Here is a 26,448-nt window from a genome sequence, read left to right as displayed (position 1 = left end):
TTTCTTAGTCTGTGGGCAATTGAGATTTTTGTTTCCAGGTTTGTTTTGTTTTTTATCTGTTTGTTTGCTATATACAAACTTGGCTACTATGACTATCTTGTACATCCAGAACTTCTCCAAGAATTAAAATAAGTATGCACAACATTATATTAATAATGCCACATTGTTTTCTAAACTGGCTATAACAATAGCCAAGGCATAAGTTTCAGTTGCTCTCTATTCTTACTGCTACCATATTATTAAATTTTTGACTTTGTGAAATTAATTGAAAAATATTGATCACTTTTCATGTATTTATGGAGTTATACTGACTATAGGAAATCACTAAGTTATTTAATTCCTCAGCAAACTACAAAGAGAAAAAAATTTAAAAATCACAATACCATTAAGATATTATTTGCCTCTTTCTTGCTGCGTTGAAATCTAATCATGAAAATAATGATGGGTAAAACTACTTGCAACCAAGAATGATTCAAAATAATGGGACGAAACTATACCAGCAGTCACTGAATTCTTCACTGCCACATACTTATAATTTTTTAAAAAGCAAAAAGCCAAAAAAAATTAATTTTATTCTCAACCATCTGACCCTGAGTACACTGCTTTGTGATATTCTGTGTGACAAAAGGAAAAGTATAGATAAGGCATTTTTGTAGCATCTCAAAGAGATTTTTATCTCAAGTAAAAGTGAATTATTATCTGAGTTGTAAGCACAACTATTCACTTATTTCAATGTACTCCATATTAACTTGAAAGAATAGCCAAAAGACAAACTATAATAAATGACTTGGATATTTGGATATAACTTGGATGTTTGGAATCTATTTTCTCAAAAATCAGTGAAGTGCAGTTGTCACTTCAAATAAACAGTGTTTGCTGCTTATAATAAAAGTTAAGCTTTCAAGTAAAAATTTGATTTTTGTAAAATCTGTATCCACTTCTGTAAACTTGAGAGCTTCCTAACATGTAAGGCTTTTCTGATGATCAGTGATGATATAAAACTTGTGATCTTGGGGCACTTGGGTGGCTCAGTCAGTTGAGCATCTTATTGATTTCGGCTCAGGTCATGATCCTAGGGTCACAGGACTGAGCCCTGTGCCGGGCTCCACACTGAGTATGGAGCCTGCTTGGGATACTCTCTCTCTGTGTCTGTCTCTCTCCATCTCTCTCTCTCTCCCTCTGCCCCTCTCCCCCAGCTTGTGCTTTCTCTCTCTCTCTCTCTCTCTAAGGTAAAAAAAAAAAATTATAAATTAAAAAAACTGTGATCTTTATACATTACATAAGAAAACATGTTAACATTTGCAAGATCTATATAACCTAGTGAACCATTTTCCAAAGGACCAATGTATATTACACAATCATGCATTAGTAAAAGAATTATTCATAGTGTAAAATAATAGTTTTTATTGATGTCATTGTTTTTAAATTGGCCATATTAAAGATTTTTTTTAAAAGCCCCAGTAGGGGCACCTGGGTGGCTCAGTTGGTTAAGCATCTGACTTCAGCTCAGGTCATGATCTCGTGGTTTGTGGGTTCAAGCCCCATGTCGGGCTCTGTGCTGACAGCTAGAGCCTGGAGCCTGCTTTGGATTCTGTCTCTCTCTCTCTCTCTCTCTGCTCCTCTCTTGTTCTCTCTCTCTCTCTCTCTCTCTCTCTCTATCTCTCAAAAATAAACAAACATTAAAAAAAAAAGCCCCAGTAAATTCAGGTGATAGGGATTAGCACCACTAACAAGCAAAATAAAATAAAATTTAGTGCACATTATCTCATTCAATCCTCCAACATGACTATAGAGTATGTATCACTGTCTCAATTATAGATAAAGAGACTAAGAATCAAAATTTTAGATAATCTTAAAGTAATACAATTACCAAATTGCAGAACTGAAATTCAAACCCAGATCTGACTAGTCCAGAGGCCATCACAACACATTGCCATCTATGTATTCTTGTATTCTAGCTCTCACAAACTTTTTAAAATTAGTCCCCCATATCTTTCTGTATCCCCCTCCCCCACTTTTTTGTAAATCCATATAAATTTTACTAGGTAGTGGTTAGAGTCAGAGTAATATATATATAATATATGTATCCAATATACATATACATATATATAATATGTATGTATATATATAATATATATAATATGTAAATATATATATAAAATATATAAAATATATATAGGAACTTTCTTAAGATGTTTGCTATAGGTCTCTTCAATCCTTTTTTTAGACTCTGAAGTCAGCCTGACTCATAAAAATACAAATAAATACAACCACTTTAAGTTTATTTACTGCATTAACTCCATTTGTTAAGCTTAGCTTACTTATCACTGGTGCCAAACCAGAAAAAAACAGGAAATAATTATGGGTGAATTCCAGCCCCAGGATGTACATTTGTAAGTTGCAAGCTTTGTCTTATATTGAGCAAGAGTGCTGACTTTGTCCCACACATTGCCAACATATCCAAAGTTAAAATTGAGGATTCAAAGGCAAATTCTTTTATATACTCTTGACAGCAAATATTGTAATCCTGTCATCTCTTATTATATAAGAAGAATATTTTAAGGTTAGAGAGGTAAGCAATATTTCCCTGGTTTCTATTAGATAAATGTCTATGCCAAACACAGAGTCTCCTCTTTTCATTCCCAAAAAGCAATAGAAAATCCACAGTTAAACGTGAACAGTTGATTGGACTTAACCTGTATTCTATGCTATAAAGCAGCAATACATTTTCCATTAATATATGACAAGCTATATGAAAATGCAAGAAAGTCAAATTATTTCAAAAGGATTATTTACCTACTGAATATTAACTGATATTAAAGATGCCCAAATTTAAAAAGTTGGGATATCTAAAGACAACCTTGACTATAACAATATATTAACATATATTTATAAAATATATGCTATAAAATAACATATATTTACTGATCCTTAATTTTCCTCAGCATTCTTTTCTTTTTAAAAATTTTTTTCAATTTTTACTTATTTTTGAGAGACAGAGCAGAGCAGGGGAAGGGGCAGAAAGAGAGGGAGACCCAGAATCCGAAGCAGTCTCCAGGCTCTGAGCAGTCAGCACAGAGCCCAATGTGGGGCTCAAACCCACGAACTGTGAGATCATGACCTGAACTAAAGTCGGATGCTTAACCGACTGAGCCATCCAGGTGTCCCCTCAGCATTCTTAAATTAGCTTTGTTTAGCTCTTACACACTCATCTTAATGGCTTTTATCTAGTTTCTTTTCCATCCCCATTTCCATATTCTATAGACAACCTTGCTTTAGTACCAAAGCTCTCTACCTGACCTTTGTATTGGAATTGATGATTACTGACTATTGAGAAACAATAATAAAACATCATTTAGCTATATTGTCACTCAAGCTGGACTTAATTTATTAAAGAAAATAATTAAATTCAGAGAAAACGTAGCTTGTAAATTTTAGACTTTCTCTTCCTGATTTCATAGTTATGTCCTTGAAGAGATCTTAGCCTCATTGGGTAATTTAAGTAATGAATGAAGCATCTCGTTTTGGAGAATGGAAGGGCCAATTTGGAGACAGGGAAGCAAATTTCTTGCCACCAATAGTACACAATATGGAAGAAGCTCCAAACTTTCAACTATAGGCTTTTAAACCTAGAACTGATTCCCTTTGAATCAAAGATGACTTTTTCCCCTTACAGAAATGGAATCTATAAGAAAATTTATAATACTCCTCCAGCGGAACTCATAATTGCACCATGTTCACTACCTATCTCTTAACTGATGGTATCACATTTTTCCATTATCAGGGTAGGGTGTTGGTCAGGAATTCCATGCAATTAAAATTATGCCCACTGGGATCTACTGGCCTCTTAAAATCTAGATAAGGTTGGGGCGCCTGGGTGGCGCAGTCGGTTGAGCGTCCGACTTCAGCCAGGTCACGATCTCGTGGTCCGCGAGTTCGAGCCCCGCGTCGGGCTCTGGGCTGATGGCTCAGAGCCTGGAGCCTGTTTCCGATTCTGTGTCTCCCTCTCTCTCTGCCCCTCCCCTGTTCATGCTCTGTCTCTCTCTGTCCCAAAAATAAAATAAAAAACGTTGAAAAAAAAAATCTAGATAAGGTTCCACGCAAATCCATGGAAGTACAAACCTCTCCTTAAGATTTCAACATTTATCCAGATGACATTCTGATGTTATCTCTGCCACTGTGTTTCTTCCTTAAATACTCTACTCCATGTCTTGTTTATCCAGAAATAAAACCAACTTTGTCTATATTTCCTCAACCAAACTAAACTAAACCAAATATTTAGCGCATTTGTAAGTGCAATAGAGTTCATCAGATACTGGGGTTATCCTAAAGAGATGCTGTATCACATATAGCCCAACATACTTGAAATACATTAATAAGAGTTTTCTTTTCTTAAATGTCCTCAACCCCATGCCTAGGACAAATGGTTTCTCCTCACTCAGTGCACATTTCTCCAATTATTTCCTGGCTCCTCCTGCTTCTTGTCTGCCTCTTGTTTTCTCTGCTTTGCCTGACCCCTGGATAGCTCCACAACTCCAAGTTAGAATAGTTTACTCAAGTCAGAACAGTTCAACACCTATTCCTGGACAATTCCAACCAAAACCATAGGAAGAAAGTGTGACAAAAGGGCCTTCCTTTTAGAATAGTCTACCATTCCTCAGTGGTAGTTGTAAACATGGAATGGCATTTTGTTTCCAACTCAAGACTTGAAACTTTCTTATAACAGTTCACTCTAACACAGGGAAATCCTATGCACTTAGGCAATTTCTACAAATTGCCACCATTTTGCTACAGTAATGCCCCAGGCCATCCAGGGTTTCATTTTTATGTCATAGCAAATGATTTAATTTGGGCCACAAAAGACATCAGACCATGGCTGAGGCAACTAGTTAGATTTCTATAAATTTCCCTTCCCTTTCCTTCCAAAAATTCTCTCAAAGGTCCAAATATTGCTTTCATAAACTAGCATGACAGTCCTGCACTTTGTCCTTGCCTTTCTCCCTTGTTTCTTTTTTCCTTTTCCTTTCTTCCTCTCTTCCTCCCTTCCTTCTTTCCTTTTTCTTTTCTTTCTGTCCTTTTCTTTCTTTTCCTTTTCTTCCTTCCTTCCTTCCTTCCTTCCTTCCTTCCTTCCTTCTGCCTTTCTTTCTTTCTTTCTCTCCTCTTTCTTTTCTTTTCTTTCTGTCTTTTTCTTTCTTTCTTTCTCTCCTCTTTATTTTCTTTCTTCTTTCTCTTTCTTTCTTTCCTTTATTTCTTTCTCTCTTTCTTTCCCTCTTTTTCTTTCTTCTTCTCCTGCACTGCAAGCCATCACCACTCCCATGTTGACATATATGAAAGAAATTATCTAAATATTTTGAAAAAAAATTTTCCCAAAACTTTCTAGTGGCAACTACTAAACTGGGCAATTACTGTATCAGCCAAAATAACCTTACCAGCACTTGGATAATAATGGTGAAGACCATCACATGAATTTGGGGGGTTTTTTGGTTTTCTTTTGTTTTGTTTTGTTTTTGTCTCAAGGACTCTTTTCCTTCTTCTCCTAGCTAACTCTTACTTATCCTTGAACTTCAACATCCCTTCCTCAGGGATTCTTGCCTTGATCTTCTAGTACATCGTCTGCCATTAACACAAGCACTCTCAATGCAAACTGCCCACCCCCGCACTTTGTCACCACTGACACTTATTACACTTTATTTATTACCTCTTAGTGCCTGTCAGAGCCATACCTTCTGAATATGAGACCCTGCGAGACTTGCACTTAACACGGTCAATACTCAGTACATATTATTTAAATGAATAAACAAATGATAAAGCATTATTATAAGGTTTCTTCCTAGATGATGTAAATTTTTGCATTTATTTTTAGGGAAAAATAGTAAAACAGAATTACTACAGTTCTGACTTAAAAAAAAACACACAAGGAGCATCTCATTCAATAGACCTCAGAACTTCAGACAAAATAAGGGTTTTATAATCACGAAAAGGATAGTTTCCTTTGGTCTAACGTTAAATACATAGTTTTCAAATACCCTGTGGTTAATTACCCTGAGGCCAGATTCAAGCTAGCATGAAATAAGCACTACTTAGCTGTAGCTATAGCACATGGGTAATTTTCACAATGCTAGAGAATGAAATTGAGTCCAAATCTCGAAAGAACACAAGCTAAGAAAGTAATTTTGCAGAGATTTTTTTAAAGTCAGTCTATCAGAATCCATTTGCTCTAGGTTTTTAGTTGCTTCAACTCCAAATATTCATCTTTATTTTCCAGCATTTTCTGCACTTACACTTTTAGAGAGAATTTGTAATCCATCAAGGTACAATGTGTACTATACCTAATAATTATTTTAAAATGTGTTTCGGAAAAAAATATATATATTACAGAGAAGTTCCACATCATTTTAACCCAGATCAAAGGTACATGTTACTGCTGCTTTTAGATGTAGAAGTAAAACTTTGAGCTTCAATTCAAGCAGCTGAAATGTCCTAGTCTCTTTAGAATCTGAAGTCCAAACTGAAGCCTCAAATCTTTGCACAAAACATGCTTTGACAGCTTTTGGAGAAATAGGTAATTTGGCCAACTGAGCATACTGACTTCTGGAACCATGAGAAATATCCCAGAAGACCCTTCCAGTCAGGATGCCTTTAGCACATTGAAGGATACTCTTAGTGAGACCCCAGGGCTGGTGGACAGGAAGCACAGAATAGCACATTGCCAACATCCTTTTACTCTTACCAGGTTTATTCAGTTTTAAGGTATATAACACAAGCTAAGTTAAGATGGTTTTAGCTAAACATTACCATTACCTGGTTATAAACCTGTTATAATCTGCTGTAAGTTATAAACCTAGAAACTCCTTCTAAACAGAGCAAGTTACTCCCTTCTCTTCGTCCTTTTTTGATCCTATGCCTGATTAGAATTAAATCTTTTAGGATAATAGATACCTATTGGACTTCATTAAAATGTCCTGAGTAAAAATATATCAAGAGAGTCTAAAACGCCACGCCCTGCATATTAAGTGCAACATGTGATTGATTGCTGCTAAATTTAATGAGACAAGTATATTATAGCCAAAGCCCATACACAACTTTGCAGTTTAACAATAAGCCCACAGACAAATGAATAAATGGTTAAAAATGCGGAGTAAAATGTCCCAATAGAAAAGCTGCAGTTTAGTCATTTTTATTCATTCTCTAAAAGAAAAAAAAATCAAATTGTCTCTAGGCTTACTATCCAAAAAAGTAAGTCAAATGATTTGTAAAAGTCAAATAAGAATACAAGCTTCATTATAATACTTGAGTTCCTACTCTCCCCCCAAAAAGTTGCTTATTTAATAAATATATCTTCAACATAGATTTCCACAATTCTGTGGAATAGTTTTCTCAATTACTATCATTTCCTTAAACCTTCTTTTCCTCCAGAAATGAACTGATATAAAGGCGTACTGATTAAAAGTCTGTATTCTCCAAGAAATAACTGTTAAGGAGGATGTAGAGAAAAAAGAACCTTCATGCACTGTTGATGGGGACATAAATTGGTACAGCTGCTGTGAAAAACAGTATGGAGTTTCCTTGAAAAACTGAAAATAGAAATACCATACAATTCAGTAATTCCACTACTGGGTATTTACCCAAAGAAACAAAAACATTAATTCAAAAGATATATGCACCCCTAAGTTTATTGCAGCATTATTTATAACAACCAAGATACAGAAGCAACCCAAAGTGTCCATCTATCGAATGCATAAAGAAGATGTGGTATATATACAATGGAATGAATATTAGCCATAAAAAAAGAATGAGATCTTGCCATTTTCAACAACATGAACCACCCCAGAAGGTATTTTGTCAAGTGAAATAAATCAGACATAGAAAGACAAATATCATATGATTTCATTTATATATGGAATGTAAACAACAAAACAAATGAATAAACAAGCAAAAGAGACCCATAAACACAGAGAGCAAACTGGTGACTTCCAGAGGGGATGTGGGTGGGAGGTGGGCAAAATGGGTGAAGGAGAATGGGACATACAGGCTTCCAGTTATGGAATGAATAAGGGATGGGGATGAAAGGTATAGCATAGGGAATGTGGTCAATGGTACTGTAATAGCATTGTATGATGACAGATGGTAGCTACACTTGTGGTGAGCATAGTAAAATGTACAGTTACTGAATATGTTGTACATCTAAAACTATTGTAACATTGTGCATCAACTATACTTCATTTAAAAAATAATTTAAGTCTGTCATTTCTTGTTTAAAAGGGTTAATACTAAATTTGTTTAAGTGAAGATGCAGCAATTTGTTACTGTTACTATTATATGTATTAATTTGTTATTGTTGCTGTTGTTGATTAACCTATTTGAAAAGTGGCAGAATTTCTTGACAGATGTTATACATCTATACAAAACATCCTCACTGCCTATATCTATAGTCCATGATAATAATAAAAGCTAGTACAATTTAAAAGTTCTTTCCACGCATAACTCTGAAATGAGCTATTAATGTGGGATATTAATATTATCTTCTTTACCGAGGTAAAAACAGAGCAATGTTCAGAGGCTATTCCCAAGTCATGCTGTTACACTTGGACAAAACAGAAACTCAGATCCAAGTTGTGTGAGTCAAAATTCAGTGCTTTTTTAAAAGAAATATTGCAGATTTGATATCTAATACCTGTCAATATGTCAAAAAATTACCTTCTCTCTAGTTTATTCATAAATAAAGTAAATTTAGACAACTGTCATAGTTCTGAGTCATCTTTGATCTATGTTCCAGCCAGGTCTTCCATTTATTTTCATTTATGGGGCACTGCTCCAAGTGGAGTTAATGGTTATATGAAGCATTTCTTCTACTCTCCTTGCACTTCGATATTTAGCAAATGCCCTAACAAAAGGAATTCTCACCAGATGTCCCAAACAAGGCTCATGTCATTCTTCAAAGCCTTGCTGTTGTATCTGTCACATGACATTTACATTAAGTGAATGACAGAGTGTTGAATATGGCAATGATAATGGGTAAATGTTATTCATGAATAATTTTAATAGTGTTGGTATTTAGTGTTTGCTAAGATTCATGTTTTCTCATCAATTATTTTCTGCCAAAAGCTTCTCTGAATTACCTGAGCTCTAGTCCCACCATCCAAGCTTATGTGGATTCATCACATTACCAAGGGCCAGTGTAAGCTAAGCTTAGAGATTCATAGTTTAATATATTTCATGAATGTAATTTTAATTCCATTTAAGGTATTTTTATTGCTACTTTAGAGGAGTTTCTTTCTGGCTTAAAATATAAATGTTTTGTAGTTTTTAATAGTCACATACTGCACAAATTACAAGTAAAAGCATGATTTTAATTTTACTATGAGACATATTGAATTACATCAAATACCTTTTCAACATTTCTTCTTGAACTACTAGTAGTATAAAATTGTAATAATAGATTTTCTAATGATGAACTTTCTTTAAGTTCATGAGATGAAACCAATATAACCATGATGTACACATCTAATACACTATTGCATTATTTCACTTGCTAATATTTCATTATGTATATTTCCCTACATGATAATAATTAAAATTAGTATTTCTTATTTATGTTACTTTTGTTAAAATTTTTTAGATGTTTATTTTTTTTTTTTTTGAGAGAGAGAAAGTGCATGCATGTGAGCTGGGGAGGGGCAGAGACAGACAGGGAGAGAGAGAATTCCAAGCAGGCACTGTCTGCATTGTCAGGGGAGAGAACTTCTGCACTGTCAGCACAGAGCCCCATGTGGGGCTCTATTCCATGAACTGCGAGATCATGACCTGAGCCTAAGTCAAGTTTGGCATGCTCAACCAACCAAACCACACAGGGGCTTTTATTCTTGCTAAATTTTGATATCAGAGTTATGGATACAAGGCAAAATCACAAACTACTTTTTATTTTTTACACTATGGAAAAACTAAATTGCACAGAAATTTTAGCTTTTCTTGGACATTTGAAAGGAACTTCTAGTGATATCACTTGGGCTATGGGTTTTTAATTTTTGCTTTTGTTCTTTTTTGCTCCAAATTATACTTTTGAAGAGTACTTTTTACAATTTCTATTTATACCATATTATATTTTTAATTTCTATCTCCTTGAATAAATTTAGTAGCGCTTTTTTTAGAAATTAATCAATAACATCTAGATTATCAAATTAGCCTCAAGTTATATAACTCTATCGTAATTTATAATTTTCCTAGTTTTCTTTGTATCATTTATTGTATTATCTTTCGCATTCCTAATAGCATTTTCTTTTATTATGTTTATTATATAAGGCTAGTTGCTTATTCTTTTTAATGATAAAACTAAAGGAGCAACATATGCTTATTAGTCCCAATCATCATACCATATAATTAAAATTCCTCCAAAGTCATTGTGTAAATTTACTCTTCCCTACCAAACTTTATTTTCTTGGCTGCTCCCTAGCATGGAGTGCTGGAAACAGATTAAATACTTTCATTATTTGAGCTCCATTTGTTTTTTAATGCATATGCACATCAACCTTGTTTCCAAAAGAAGACATCATTACCTTTTTTCCTCTTGTTTGAAGAGTTTAGGCAGTCTGGTTTTTTTCTTCAGGAATATTTTAGGATATTGCTTTATAAACATATTGTGAGCTGACAGGATACTGTAAGAACTCTGGCTTTAAAAATAAGAGAGACAAATTAAATTTTAAGTGTCATAAGATAATAGTTTCCAAGGAAAGATTTTTGATTCAATACATACAACTTAAGTCTATACTATTTAGCCTAAAAAAAAAATGACAAAAATATGAAACATAAACATTCTGTGCTTTAAAAAGATCCACTATAAAAATTGTTCATAGTGTGCCTCAGTAAGAAATATTTTATGAATATTAGATTTATGGGAATGTCAATATCAAAAATTTAATTTTTAAGTTCAGCCTTCTTAAAAGTTTTATTTCTGTAATTGATTAAAGCCCTTACATAAAATATGCCACATAATTAAAATTCCTCCCAAATAATTCACATAGAGGTCACATATACATCACCAAAAAGTATATTTATCTGAATCTTTGCAATGATTTATGAAAATCTCATGTACTGTTTTTAGAACTGGAATGAAGATATGTTAGAGCAAAAGATCAGCATTTCCCAATCCACACGATCAGTAGAATCATCTGGGATGCTTTTTAGAAGTACGGTTTTCTATCCTATCTTTCTGAAGAAAGATCTCCAAGTCTAGAGGTCTTCATGGGCCTATTTTAAATATCCTTCTCCAGGGGATTCCTATTTGTAGCCAGATTTCAACCCACTGCAAATATAAAAATGCCAATAATCCACAGGATATAGTAAATTATCATTCAGTGTCAGGTAATGACATTTGTTTCTGGAAAATCTGCTTCATTCAATTTTCAATTGACAACCACCATTAAAAAATTGATCAGTTTTTTTAAATGCTAAGCATTCATCTTGACAGCTTATTTCAATAATTATCAAAAATGATCATACTTAAAACGAACACTGACAAACATCTTTATCAATATTTGCCTCATGGCAATGAATATAAAAATACTTGAGAAATCTTTTATTTCATTGTCAGTGTAAATAATAGCAACACATTATAAAATATTTATAACAGCTTTTTTTCTCCTGGCCAAAGTTTCCTAAAATGCCATATTAATTCTTTACACAAAACAAATACTACATACTTTAAGAATGTTATGTAAGTTAATTTAACTTAATTAACTCAAATAGTGCAAAGTGAATTTCATTTAATATGACATTAAGCATTTTCATGCCTAATCTTACACTATAGAGATACATGAAGCAAGAATCTAATATGTTTTAAATCCAGTCACATATCATTAGAAGCTTCTCCAAGATCTTTTTTTCCCCCAATTTAGAATTCACATTCTACATTCATCTATTTTACACATCTACTTGTAAAACATTAGGTGCTTGTTATAGGCCAAACAATTGGGCTAACATCTTCACACTATTTTTGTCTCATTACATATTTACACAACCTGATAAGGTTGCTATTCTTTATTGCCCATTCTACACATAAAGAAACTGCAAACTTAATTCATATAACTAGTAAGTGGAGGACACAGGGTACAAATGAAAACTATATTGACTTTAAAACCTATTGTCTTAACTTTTTGGATACACTGCTCCCTAAACAATAAAACATGTTAGTTAATACTAAGTGCCAGTCACTATTCTAGGCAGTTTACATGTAACGTATAATTTATCCTTACACAACTATATCAGCTGATATTCCTATCATCTTCATTTGGTAGATAAAGAAATTGAGGCCCATGAAGTACAAAATTATGGCCTCTTTCCTTTGTCTACACGGAGCCCATGCTATAAGACTTGGAACCTTACTCCAATCTGTGATCTGGACAGACCATCTTTGGAGTGGCTCAGAAGTTTACATCAAAATGCTAAGACCTTCACTCTTGTCATTTTCCACGTCTATGACTGAACTGCCTGCTTCATCTAATCCTTGAGAATTTTCAAGGTGTGGTAGCTGATGTACATGAACCAGTGTTTATGATCTGTCTCCAAGTTAGTATCTTCAAGAAGTGAAAAATGTGGAAGGTTGAAATGGAAAAGACAAATGCTAGAACTAGGCATGATATAATTTTCAAAATGAGGACCTAAGTGCTCTATGCTGCTATGATGTATACTCTACATCACAAAATGTAATCTGGCAGTATATGCCTATTCTGAGTCTCTTTTGAAATAAAAACATATAGTTCTCTGTGTTCAGTAGGTTGCATTATTGTCTAAAACTATGTGAAGTATGCAAATAAATGCCTCTAAATACGCATAAGAGAAGTAGATTAGGAGAAATGGTATAAATATAATTAGAAATCCAGGGATACAGAAAGATTAAGAATTATGGCAGAGTTAAAAAGTAGACCATGGATCCAAATAACTATTTGACACTTGAAAACTGTCCACATAATTTCCTAAGCTATGAGTAAGCACTCTATGGACAAAATTCTCTACTTTATTGAAGCTCACCTGCAAGGAAACTCACCTGCAGAGAAACCCCAGTTTCCTCAGATGAAGGGGAAATACATACAAAACCTATAGATTTACACACCAGAACTCTAGAGCACTTTCAGGATGCTTACAATAGCCAAGTAGGTATTAAAAGGCGGGGTGTGTGCCAAACTGGAAATAATGCCCACAAAGAGAAAGCCACAACCTCTGTCTCTCTCTCTCTCTCTCTCTCTCATCTGTCATGTCTTAAGAGAAGTCTAAAATGGCCAGATCCTACAGGTTTTCATTTTTTAAAATTTTTACATAAACCAGAAATTTGAACTCTCATGTGAAATTTTTATTTTTAAATATTAGCAACTGCTGTAGATTGAATTGTGTTCCTCCCCCTCCCCCATATTCATATGTTGAAGCCCTATCTGCCAATGTGGCTGTAACTGGAGATAAAGCTATTAGGAGGTAATTAAAGTTATATGAGATCATGAGGGCAGGGACCTAATCTGTTAGGACTGGTGGTCTTGTAAGAAGGGGAAGAGAGAAAGATCTCTCTCTCCACATGCACACACCAAGTAAAGGCCATAAGAGGACACAACAAAAAGGCAGCTATCTGCACGCTAGGAAGACAGCTCTAGTCAGAAATGAAACAACTGGCACCTTGATCTTGGATTTCCCGTCTTCTAGATCTGTGAGAAATAAATTTCTGTTATTTAAGACAACCTACAGTATTATGTCAGCCTGAGAAGAATAAGACTGTAACATACTTTAGAAAAATTTTAAATTACTGTGTGAATCAATCAAAATAATATTTTAGTTCTACATGAATTACACTATCCCAGGCCAGGGGACAGGGGTACCAGTTAATGGCCTTGGCAGGGTTCCCTAACTGCATGACAAGTACTTTTTGCCTCCTCTACTAGACTGTGCCTAAAATAAGAAATAAAAGAACCCTATGGGGCACCTGGGTGGCTCAGTTGGTTGAGCATCTGACTTCAGCTCAGGGCATGATCTCGTGGTCCGTGAGTTCGAGCCCCACGTCAGGCCCTGCACTGACAGCTCAGAGCCTGGAGCCTGCTTCAGATTCTGTGTTTCCCTCTTTCTCTGCCCCTCCCCTGCTCATGCTCTGTCTCTCTCACTCTCAAAAAATGAATAAATGTTAAAAAAAAAAGAAAAGAAATAAAAGAACCCTAGTCTTGGGATCAAAATGACCTTTGTTTGTGAACTAAATTTTCTAGTTTATATCAAGTAAAAAGTATTAAGGTATTGAAAGTATTAAAGTCATTTAAGCTTTATATGCTTTACTTGCTTATGTACTGAATGATATATACATGTCTAAATAATAATAATTCAATGTTTAATATTCAATTATTTTATATCTATCTTAAAAACTTCCCTATGCTACAACAAACCATGTCCCTTTCTTCCTGGGTACAGGGCTAACCTACATTTCCCAACTTCTTTTGCACTTAGATACAGTCACATGGCTAAGTTCTAGCCAAAGGAACATGGAAGAGAGGGTGGGAGTGATGTGCACCATTTCCCGACCAGGCCCATCGAAATCTGCCCCCAATCTCACCAAAAAAACCCTTCTATAAAAGATTCTCTATGTCTTTTTCCTTTCCAGCTTGAAGCAAATTAGCAGGTTAAACTTGAAAACCACAAAGATGAAAGAACAAAAGTTTGAAAGATGCCTGAGTTCCTAAACCAGAACAGCCTACCAATCAAATATAACCCTATAGGGCTTGATGTGAGAAAGAAAGAAATTTCTGTTGTGTTATACCACTGAGATTTAGGGTTTGTCTATAATGGCTAGATTTCCCTAACTAGTTATATCTTCTGTATCCCATTCAGTTTTGTTTACAAGTCTGGGAACATAATATACTTTTCATAAAATACTTATTGATTAATTATATTTATGTGGCTTCCCTAAGGCAGTTTACATTTTTTATTTTAAATTAGTTAAAACGAGCCATAAAGGTTGGATCTATTCAACCACTCATAGATTTTTTTCTTCCTAAATTTGTCTTATAAGTATTGTAGCATCTATTCATTTATGTGATGAAAATTGAAAAAATGTGAATGTTATTCTTGCAAACTAGAAGAAAGCAGAGGTACAATTTGATAATAATTAAGTTCCTTTTATATATATACATAAAAATATAGATATAATATACTATTATACATTATATATAATGTATATATTTATTTTATTATATATTACCTTGTATGTAATGGCTTTTATTATTTTATTACAAAATTAAAGAAAGAAGAAAAATGCTACATAATAAGGCCAATGTATTTAAAATGCCCTGGCTACTAAATGAAAAGATCAATCAATCAGCAGTCTTTAGATAATGCCACTATAAAGTGTCATGAAGTTCAGTTTTCTCCAGACTTAATTTTAAATATTTTGGAAATGTAGTCTCTAGTTATGAATTCATTTGATCATCTTTCTTATCTATGGATAAAGCTCATTACGAGTGACTCCATGGCGTCAAAATTATTTGATTAGTTTTTCAAAGGAGTTCCACATGCCACTATAATTGATTAGCAGATATATTAATCATGAAGATCAACCCCTTTTTATTTTCATAAAGTTCCTAAAGAAAAATTAAAAGATCTATTTTGACAAATCCAACTGCAAAGATATGACTTGAAGACTGAACCTAACCTTTTACAGGGATATTGATCTGTCAAAAAATTTTACTTACCCTATTTTCAGAACAAATATCTGATTAGCATGTAACCTGATGTTGTGGTTTATCTCTTACAAACTATTTCATCTTCTCATTTATTTATTTCTAGAAAAGAACTACCTATCTTTAGGATTACTGTAGTAGTTAGAAAAAATAAATGCAAAACCATGGCCCATTTTTTATAATGTATTAGCCATGTAAAAATAATAACTGTTAATATAAATCTAAGTACAGAATATATAGCATATAGTAACACATTTTTTATTTTATTAAAAATATAGATATATAAACTCCATTTTCAGTGAAAAAAGAACAAGAATTTGAGTCAACTTTAAATCCTTCTTTAGCAAATACATATGAAGTTCTCAAGTTAATGTCAAAACTAAAATTGTCTAGCCATGAGAGAGACTTCTTTATTGAAAAGGACTTAGCCAATGAGTCTGAATCTTTTACATCATTGGAAGAGAACTATTAAAGAGAAAATATCTGGCATTCATCTTATAGTGTAGAACATCACATCTTAGAAAGAAAAATCTTCAGTTACTACATCATGGCAGTCTTGATTCTCTGAAGAACTCTGTTGTTGCACATATCATGCACAAAGAATTTTCTGTTGCATTGTTGGTCTCACAAGAAGAAAATAATTGAGATATTGAGATCTCCAAAAACCATCACATTGCAAAAGAAAAAAAAAAAGAAATTAAAGTGAGTTGAATAGGTACCTAAGATGTGAGCATGAAGCAGACAAAGGGGTAGGGTTGTGAGGAGGGCACTGAAAAGAGCACTGCTGAGAGAAAAATGTACCTTGACCCAGGAAAAAAGAGGGTAGCTCAGCTTGAGAAATTTGCTTTGGAGAAAGATTTTTGAAGGAGAATGAAGTAATCCCAGTTTTTTGGTATACTCTGGTTCTAAGAAGAGACAGTTATAAATTCTCCCTGGGGGAAATTATCCACAATTTAGGTCTTATGTTATTATATGTTAAGAATAAGCAAAACTTTCATAGAAATTTTATATGCAAAGACAAGTTACCATGAAGGGAGCATTAGATTTATACTGTTAAACACTATAATCCTGGTATGTTAGATATAGAATATAGAACAATATAAAATATTTGTAGAAATAAAGGTAGAATAACAATCATGATCCATAACAAAAGATTATCATGAATGACCAGGCAAATTTGAAAAGAGAACTTGGTAGAACTTCTCAAAATTAAAATTATAATCATTAAAATGAAGAACTCAATGAATATGTTAAAGATCAAACTAGAGAGAGTTGAATAAGAAATTAAATTTGAAGACATATTTGTAGAAATTCCCAAACATTCAGGGAAATAATATTGGCAAAAAGAGTAGACAAAAAGATCAATGAAACACAATAGCAAGCCTCAAAATAGACCCACATGTATACAATCAAATGCTCTTTGACAAAGGAGCAAAGGCAGTTCAATACAGACAGGGTAATTATTTTTCCTTTTCTTTTTTTAAGTTTATTTATTTATTTTAAGAGGGAGAGAGCATGCATGCAAGCAGGGGATGGGCAGAGAGAGAGGGAGAGAGAAAATCTCAAGCAGGTTCCACACTCAGCACAAAGCCAGACATGGGGCTTGATCTCACAAACCGCAAGATCATGATCTGAGCCAAAACCAAGAGTTGGATGCTTAACTGAGCCGCCCAGGTGCACCAAGGATATATACATTTTTTAATTATGCTGTAACTGGACATCTATCTGGAAAAAAAAAGTGCAGGGGGACACAGACTTTACAGTCTTCACAAAATTAACCTAAAATGGATCACAGACCTAAACGTGAAATAAGTATAAAACTTGTAGAAAATAACATAGAAAAATAATCTAGGTGACCCTGGGTTTGGCAATAGCTTCTTAGATTGCACATCAAAAATATCATTCATGAAAAGAAAAATTAATAAGTTAAACTTTATTAGCATTTAAAACTTCTGCTTGCAAAAAGACACTATCATGTAAATGAAATGACAATACACACGCTGGGAGAAAATATTTGCAAAACACCTATTTGATAAAGGATTGGTATCCAAAATATAAAAATAACCCTTAAAAATCAACAATAAGAAAACAAAGAACCCTCTTAAAAATGGTACAAGATATGAACAGACACCTCACAAAGAAGAACATTAGCATATGAAAAGATTCTCCATATATGTCATCAGAAACATGCAAATTAAAATAACAAGATAATCACTACACACTTACTACAATGGCTAAAATTCAGAACACTGACAACACAAACTCCTGTCAAGGTTGTGAAGCAATAGGAGCTCTCATTCATTGCTATGGAAATACAGTGGTATAGACACTTTGGAAGACAGTTTGGTGGTTTCTTACAAAACTAACAATACTCATATAATACAGCAACTGCACTCTTTGGTATTTACCCAGGTGAGTTGAAAACTTAACATTCACACACACACACACACACACACACACACACCTGTACATGAATATTTATAACAGCTTTATTCATAATTGCTAAAACTTGGAAGCAACCAAAACATTCTTCAAATGAATAGAGAAACAAACTGTATTACATCCATACAATGAATATTTTTCAATGTCAAAAGGAAATGAGCTATCATGTCATGAAAAAACAAGAAGGAACATTAAATGCATCAGTGAAGAGAAATAAATCAATTTGAAAAGGCTACACACTGTATTTTTCCAAGTATATGGCATTCTAGAAAGGGTAAAACTATGGAAATAATAAAAAGATCAGCGGTTACCATGGATTAGGGAAGGATGAAAGAATAGGTGAACACAAGGGATGTTTAGAGCAAAAAATACTCTGTATGATACTGTAATGATAATTACATGTCCTTAAAATCTGTCAAAGACCCTACCATGTACAACCCAGTGAACCTTATTGTAATTATGGACTTTAGTCCATAATGTACCAATATTTACTAATTAATTATAAGAAATATACCATACTTATTAAGCACGATGTTAATAATATGGGAAACTAGGAGAGAGAAGTAAAGGGCATTTGGAAACTCTACTTTCTACTCAATTTTTCTGTAAATATAAAACTCAAAAAATGAGATATATTAAAAATAGATGAATGAAATAAATGAGAAATTTGTAGTACACAATGAGAAATTAAGATAAGAAGAAATTTGAGAGTGGAACTCCAATTGGAAATGTGGTAGACCTGGAGACAGGTAATAAGAGTGAGAGTTGAGTAGTACATAAGAGGTAAGTAACAAGTATTAGTAATACAAAGGAACAGTAGAATCTAAGTATAACATATGGAGAAATAAAGAAACAAGTGAATAAAACATGCCTGCAAGATTTGCATGCTTTGATTACTGAGTAAATGATAGACATTCAGCAAATATGTTTTGAATGCAACTGCGTGCCATGAACCAAAATAGTCAATAAAAATGCAGTGGTGAGGGGCGCCTGGGTGGTGCAGTCAGTTAAGCGTCCGACTTCAGCCAGGTCACGATCTCGCGGTCCGTGAGTTCGAGCCCCGCATGAGGCTCAGGGCTGATGGCTCAGAGCCTGGAGCCTGTTTCTGATTCTGTGTCTCCCTCTCTCTCTGCCCCTCCCCCGTTCATGCTCTGTCTCTCTGTCCCAAAAATAAATAAACTTTGAAAAAAAAAATTAAAAAATAAAAAAAAAAAATGCAGTGGTGAACCAAACTCCTAAGGTTGTTTCACTCTGGTAGTTTAGAGTCTAATTGTGATAATATTGATAAGGAATGGAGATGAGAAGCAGGTTTTCATAAGAATATGAATTTGTTTCTTAAATCAAGATGTGGGAAGAGGGGATGCCTCGGTGGCTCGGTTGAGGAAGCTTCTGACTTCAGCTCAGGTCATGATCTCATGGTTTGTGAGTTTGAGCCCTGCATTGGGCCCTGCTCTGGCAGCTCAGAGCCTGGAGTCTGCTTTGGATTCTGTGTCTCCCTCTCTCTCTGCCCCTCCCCTACTCACACTCTTTCTCTATCTCTCAAATAATAATAATAAAAGTTAAAAGAAAATTTTAAAAAATCAAGATGTAGGGAAATTTGAGGGTTAATGACATCTTAGAGATTATAGCAACTTCTTTAACTTGAGGAAGTTTATCTAAGGAAACATTCTCTAGACCAGAGTTCCTTAAGTGGGTGAGAAATGGGAGACTAAGGGGATTATGGTTCCTGGACCCAATTCCAATGTATGTGTGAGTTCCTGGACCTAACTCCAATGCATGTGGGGGGTGGAAGGTGGTTTCCCGCACAATACCAAGCAACTTTGGGGACTCCAGCAGAGTGTCTGAGAATTCAACTCAGTACTAACAGTACCTGGAGATCTCAGATCCCATAAGTTAAGGGTTCAGTCCCACAACTGATCCCATCTCACTTCAGATGCCAATCATGTATAGAAGATCCCCAGGTTACCCACAATTCTGTCCAATTTGGCTACAATGGCAGGTTCCTGTGACTCTCTCTAAGTTCAGGTTTGGCTAATTTCCTATAGAAGCTTACAACTGGGTTAGGGGGACCAACTCCCCCCACCATCCAAATCTCTCTCACGCAGTTGAAAATCCACATAAAACTTTTGACTCCCCCAAAACTTAACTACTAATAGGCTACTGTTTACCAGAAGCCTTGCTGATAACAAAACTGTCAATCAATACATATTTTGCATGTTATATGTATTATAAACTGTCTTTTTACAATAAAATAAGCTAGAGAAAAGAAACGAAATAATAAGGAAAATACATTTACAGTACTGTACTATATTTATCAGAAAAAAATGCACATAAGTAGAAGGAGCTAAGATGGCAGTGTAGTAAGAGTACCCTAGGCTTGCCTCCTCCCTTAAACACAGCTAGATAACTATCAAATCATTCTGAATACCCAAGAAATTGACTTGATAACTGACAGAACAAACTGCACAACTAGAGGGAGAGAAGAGGCCATACTGACAAAGGTAGGAAGTGGCAAGACATGGTTTCAGGAAGAAATAGATCATGGTACTGAGGAGAGGAGGGAGCCCTGGTCATAAAGGTAAGAGATAGTAAAGCACACAGGGATATGGACAAGGAGAACACTTTCCCAAAACCATTGGCTGGGAAAATGAGAGGAGCTGATTTTCGTGAGTTTTTCCAACCAGCAAGGCTCAAAGAATGGAGTTTTAGAGGTAGGTGGGCTTGGCTGGGATAGAGACATGAGGACGCTGCCCTACTGCTGGAGAAAAAGCACCCAAAATAAGTACCTAACTTATAAGGGAAGACCCATAAGACTAGCTGCATAACTCTCCACAGAAACTTGGTAGGTCAGAAGGGAGAGGCATTATATATTCAACGTGTTGAATGGGAAAAATATACAGCCAAGAATATTCTATCCAGCAAGGCTATCACTCAGAATAGAAGGAGAGATAAAGAGTTTCCCAAACAAAAACTAAAGGAGATCATGACCACTAAACCAGCCCTGCAAGAAATATTAAAGGAGACTCTGAGTGGAAAGGAAAGACAAAAAGTGACAAACACTACAAAGAAACAGAAAATCTCCAGATACAATGACAAAACAAGTAATAAAATGTCACTAAATACATCTCTATCAATAATTACTCAATGTAAATGGACCAAATGCTCCAATCAAAAGACATAGGGTGTTAGAATGGATAAAAACCAAACAAACAAACAAGCAAAAAAGACCCACGTATGTGCTACAAGAGACTAATTTAGGCCTAAAGACACCTATAGATTCAAAGAGGGGATGAGGACAGATTTACCATGCAAATAGACATCAAAAGGAACCAGAGTAATACTTATATCAGACTAACTAGATTTGAAACCAAAAACTGTAACAAAAGATGAAGAATGGCAGTACATCATAATAAAGAATACTATCCAGCAAGATCTAACAATTGTAAATATCTTTGCCCCCCACATTGAAGCACCCAAATATATAAAACAATTTATGACAAGCATAAAGGAATTAGTTGATAATAATGCAATAGTCATTGGGAATTTAACGCCCCACTTACAGCAATGGATAGATCATCTAAGCAGAAAATCAACAAGGAAACACTGGACCAGATGGACTTAACAGATATATTCAGAAAATTTCATCCTAAAGCAGCACAGGGGACATTCTCCAGAATAAATCCCATACTAGGTCACATATCAACCCTCAACAAGTATAAAAAGATTGAGATCATACCATGTATCTTTTCAGACCACAATGCAACGAAACTTGAAATCAACCACAAGAAAAAATTTGGAAAAATCACAAATACATGGATGTTAAACAACATGCTACTAAAGAATGGGTGACCCAGGAAATTAAAGAAGAAATTTAAAATACATGGTAACAAACAAAAATGAAAACACAAGTCCAAAACCTCTGTGATGCAGCAAAAGCAGCCAGAAGAGGGACGTATATAGCAATACAGATCCACTTCAAGAAAAATCGCAAATAAACAACCTAACATTACACCTAAAGGAGCTAGAAAAAGAACAATAAATGAAGCCTAAAGTCAGCAGAAAGGAAATAATAAAGATTAGAGCAGAAATCAATGATATAGGAACTAAACAAAAAACAACAACAAAAAAAAAACAGATCAATGAAACCAGATGCTGGTTCTTTGAAAAAATTAATAAAATTTATAAACCTCTACCCAGAAAGGACCCAAACAAGTAAAATCACAAATAAGAGAGGAGAAATAACAACCAATACTACAGAAATGCACACAATTATAACAAAATATTATGAAAAATTTCACAGGAGAAGAACACAGGTAGAACAAAGTGGACAATCTGGAAGAAATGGATACATTCCTAGAAACATATACACTACCAAAACTGAAGCAAGAAGAAATAGAAAAGTTGAACAGATCGATAAACAGAAAAGAAATTGAATCACAATAAAAAATCTCCCAACAAATAAAAGTCCAAGGCCAGATGGCTTCCCAGAAGAATTCTATCAAACATTTAATGAGTTAATACCTATTCTTCTCAAACTGTTCCAAGAAACAGAAATGTAAGGAAAACTTCCAAACTTATTCTATGCGGCCAGCATTGCCCTGGTTCCAAAACCAAAGACTCCACTAAAAAAGGGAACTACAGGTCAATATCCTTGATGAATATGGATGCAAAACTTCTCAATTAAATACCAACAAATTGAATCCAACTGTCCATTAAAGAATCATTCATCATGATCAAGTGCAACTTATTCCTGGGCTGTAAGGGTGGTTCAATATTCATAAAACAATCAACATGATACATCACATTAATAAAAGAAAGGTAAGAACCATATGATCCTCTCAATAGATGCATAAAAAGCATTTGACAAAGTACAACATCCATTCATGATAAAATATCCACAAAGTAGGGACAGAGAGAACATATGTCAATGTCATAAAAGCTATATGCAAAAAACCCACAGCCAATATCATCCTCAATGGGAAAAAACTGAGAGCTTTTCCTCTACAGTCAGAACAAGACAAAGATGTCCACTCTCACCATTGTTATTTAACATAGTACGGGAGGTCCTAGCCTCCGCAATCAGACAACAAAAAAGAATTAAAAGGTATCCATCCAAATCAGCAAGAAAGAACCCAAACTTTCACTATTTGCAAATGACGTGATACTCTATATGAAAACCCAAAAGACCCCACCAAAAAATTGCTAGAATTGATACATGAATTCAGAAAAGTCACAAGATACAAAATCAACAAACATAAATCTATTGCATTTCTATACACTAATAACAAAGAAGCAGAAAGAGAAATAAAGGAATCAACTCCTTTTACAACTTCACCAAAACCCATAAGATACCTAGGTATAAATCTCACCAAAGAGGTAAAATGTCTGTACTCTAAAAACAATATAACACTGATGAAAGGAATTGAAGATGACACAAAAAAATGGAATAATATTCCATGTTCATGGAGTGGAACAACAAATATTGCTAAAATGTCTATACTATTGGAAGCAATACACACATTTAACGCAACCTGTATCAAAATACCAACAGCATTTTTCACAGAGCTAGAACTAACTATCCTAAAATGTTATGGAACCACAAAAGACCCTAAATAGCCAAAGTAATCTTGAAAAAGGAAAGCAAAGCTGGAGGCATCACAATTCCACACTTCAAGTTATATTATGAAGCTGTAGTCATCAAAACAGTATGGTACTGGCACAAAAACAGACACATAAATCAATGGAACAGAATTGAAAACCAGAAATGGACCCACTATTATATGGTTAACTAATCTTTGACAAAGCAGGAAAGAATATCCAATGGGAAAAAGAATGTCTCTTCAACAAATGGTGTTGGGCAAACTGGACATCAACAGGCAAAATAATGCAATTGGACTATTTTCTTATAACATACACAAAAATAAATTCAAAATAGATGAAAGACCTAAATGTAAGATGGGAAACCAAAAAAATCCTAGGGGATAACACAGGTAGTAACCAGTTTGACACCAGCCATAGCAACTTACTAGATACATCTCCTGAGGCAAGGGAAACAAAAGCAAGAATAAACTATTGGACCTTTATCAAGATAAAAAAAACTGCACAGTAAAGGAAATCATCAAATAAAGCTAAAAGAAAACTTTCAGAATGGGAGAATATATTTGCAAATGACATATCTGATAAAGGGTTAGTATCCAAAATATATAAAGAACTTATAAAACTCAACACACAAAATATTAATAATCCAGTTAAAAATGGACAGAAGACATAAATAGACATTTTTCCAAAGAAGACATATAAATGGCTAACAGACACTTGAAAAGATGCTTAACATCATTCATCATCAAATGCAAATCAAAACTACAATGAATTATTACCTCACACCTGTCACAATGGCTAAAATGAACAACATAGGAAACAACAGGTGTTGGCAAGGATGCAAAGAAAGGGGAACACTCTACACTGTTGGTGGAAATGCAAACTAGTGCAGCCACTCTAAAAAGAGTATGGAGGTTCTCAAAGAGTTAAAAATAGAACTACCCTCCAATACAGCAATTACACTACTAGGTATTTACCCAAAGGATACAAACATCATGATTTGAAGGGGCACATGCACCCTGATGTTTATAGCAGCATTATCAACAATAGGCAAATTATGGAAAGAGCCCAAGAGTCCATCAACTGATGAATGGATAAAGAAGATGTGGTAAAAAATATATATATATAATGGAATATATATCCATCAAAAAGAATGAAATTTTGCCATTTGCAACAACATGGATGGAGCTAGAGTATTATGCTAAGTGAAATAAATCAGAGAAAGACAAAAGCTGTATGATCTCATTCAGATGAGTTTAAGAAACAAAACTGATGAACATAAGGGGGGAAAATGGAGAGAGGCAAACCAGGAAACAGACACAACTATAGAGAACAAATTGAGGGTTACTGGAGGGGAGGTGGTTGAAGGATGGGTTAAATAGTGATGGGTATTAAGGAGGGCATGTGTTATGATGAGCACTGGGTGTTGTATGTAAGTGATGAATCACTAAATTCTACATCTGAAACTAATATTACACTATATATGAACTAACTAGAATTTAAATAAAACTTGAAGAAAAACCACATAAGTTTTCCCATGCAGCTCAAACCTGTGTTGTTCAAGGATCAACTGTACTTATGTTTATTGGATTATTATAAAAGTCTGTGATAAAGGATTCAGATGAACATCCAGATGTAACAAATGCATTGGGCAAGATATATGGGAAGGGGTACAAGGCTTCCATACCTTCTCCAGGCACAGCATTTAATCAGCACCACCACACGTTAACCAACCCAGAAGCTCCCCAAACCCCATGCTTCTGGGTTTTTATGGAAGCTTCATTACATAGTCATGACTGATTAAATCACTGGCCATTAACAATTGATTCAAACTCTAGCCCCTCCCAGGAGGTCATGGGGTGGGACTGAAAGTTTGAACTTTTTAAACACTTCGTTGGTCTTCCTTTCAAAACCAATCCCTCGGTGGCCTCAACTACCACCTCATTAACATAACAACAGACACCTTTATCACCCTATCATTTAGGAAATTTCAACAGTTTTAGGAGCTCCCTGCCAGAAACCAGACCAAATATATATTTCTTATTATAAAATACAACATCACAGAGGGTTATTGACATTTGGATAAAACAACGTGCAGGATTTTACTGCACACTACACTGTTTACAATGCCTAGTTCCTACCCATTTATTATAAGTGTCATCTCCCAGTCCACGTTTATATGCCCCTGGGAAAGGTAATGCCTCAGGTAGAGAATCTTGCTCTAGACAGTTGAAGATAAGCGCATGCACTTTGGGTAAAATAACATTAATAAGTACACCCTGAATTACAAGCTTCCAAGGTGTTCACAGCCTATAAAATAAATACAAGATTCAGTCTATCTCTGCCTACCTTTTCTGCCACCACTGGATTGACAGTGCAAATTGTGGTCATTTGAACAGTAGAAACTGTTCAAAATAAAAATTGATTTCATTCCTGATAAATGTTTGTGAAATCGCAGCTTGGTTAATTTCCTTTATCTATCATAAACCATATTTTCAAAGTTCTTTTTGTCTCCTTTCTTATCCACACTTTAATTCCTTAAAAATAAAAATTGCCTAACTCTTCATATCTTCATTTTATGCCAAAAATATGGTTATGTCTAGTATGTCAACATATTATTATGTATTAGTAAAACAACCTCACTAAGAAAAAGAAAGATAATATATTTTGAAATGAAAATAGTTATAATGAAGAACTAGCCATTATCAAT

At 34.5% G+C, this 26,448-nt stretch overlaps 1 protein-coding gene across 6 annotated transcripts in view; it reads right to left on the bottom strand.

The window, feature by feature from the left end:
• The window catches only part of CNBD1 (cyclic nucleotide binding domain containing 1), a 511,584-nt gene that overhangs the window by 418,344 nt on the left and 66,792 nt on the right, over nt 1-26,448 (bottom strand). For all 6 annotated transcript variants that reach the window (XM_047842481.1, XM_047842482.1, XM_047842480.1 and 3 more), the window contains one exon: nt 10,554-10,667. In XM_047842481.1, the coding sequence (XP_047698437.1) occupies nt 10,554-10,667 (114 nt within the window). The remainder of the gene's footprint in view (nt 1-10,553; nt 10,668-26,448) is intronic.

This window comes from Prionailurus viverrinus, chromosome F2 (genome assembly GCF_022837055.1).
Source record: "Prionailurus viverrinus isolate Anna chromosome F2, UM_Priviv_1.0, whole genome shotgun sequence".
NCBI classification, from domain to species: Eukaryota; Metazoa; Chordata; class Mammalia; order Carnivora; family Felidae; genus Prionailurus; species Prionailurus viverrinus.
The sequence above is the reverse complement of the archived record's forward strand: the minus strand, read 5'-3'. Positions and strand labels throughout refer to the sequence as shown.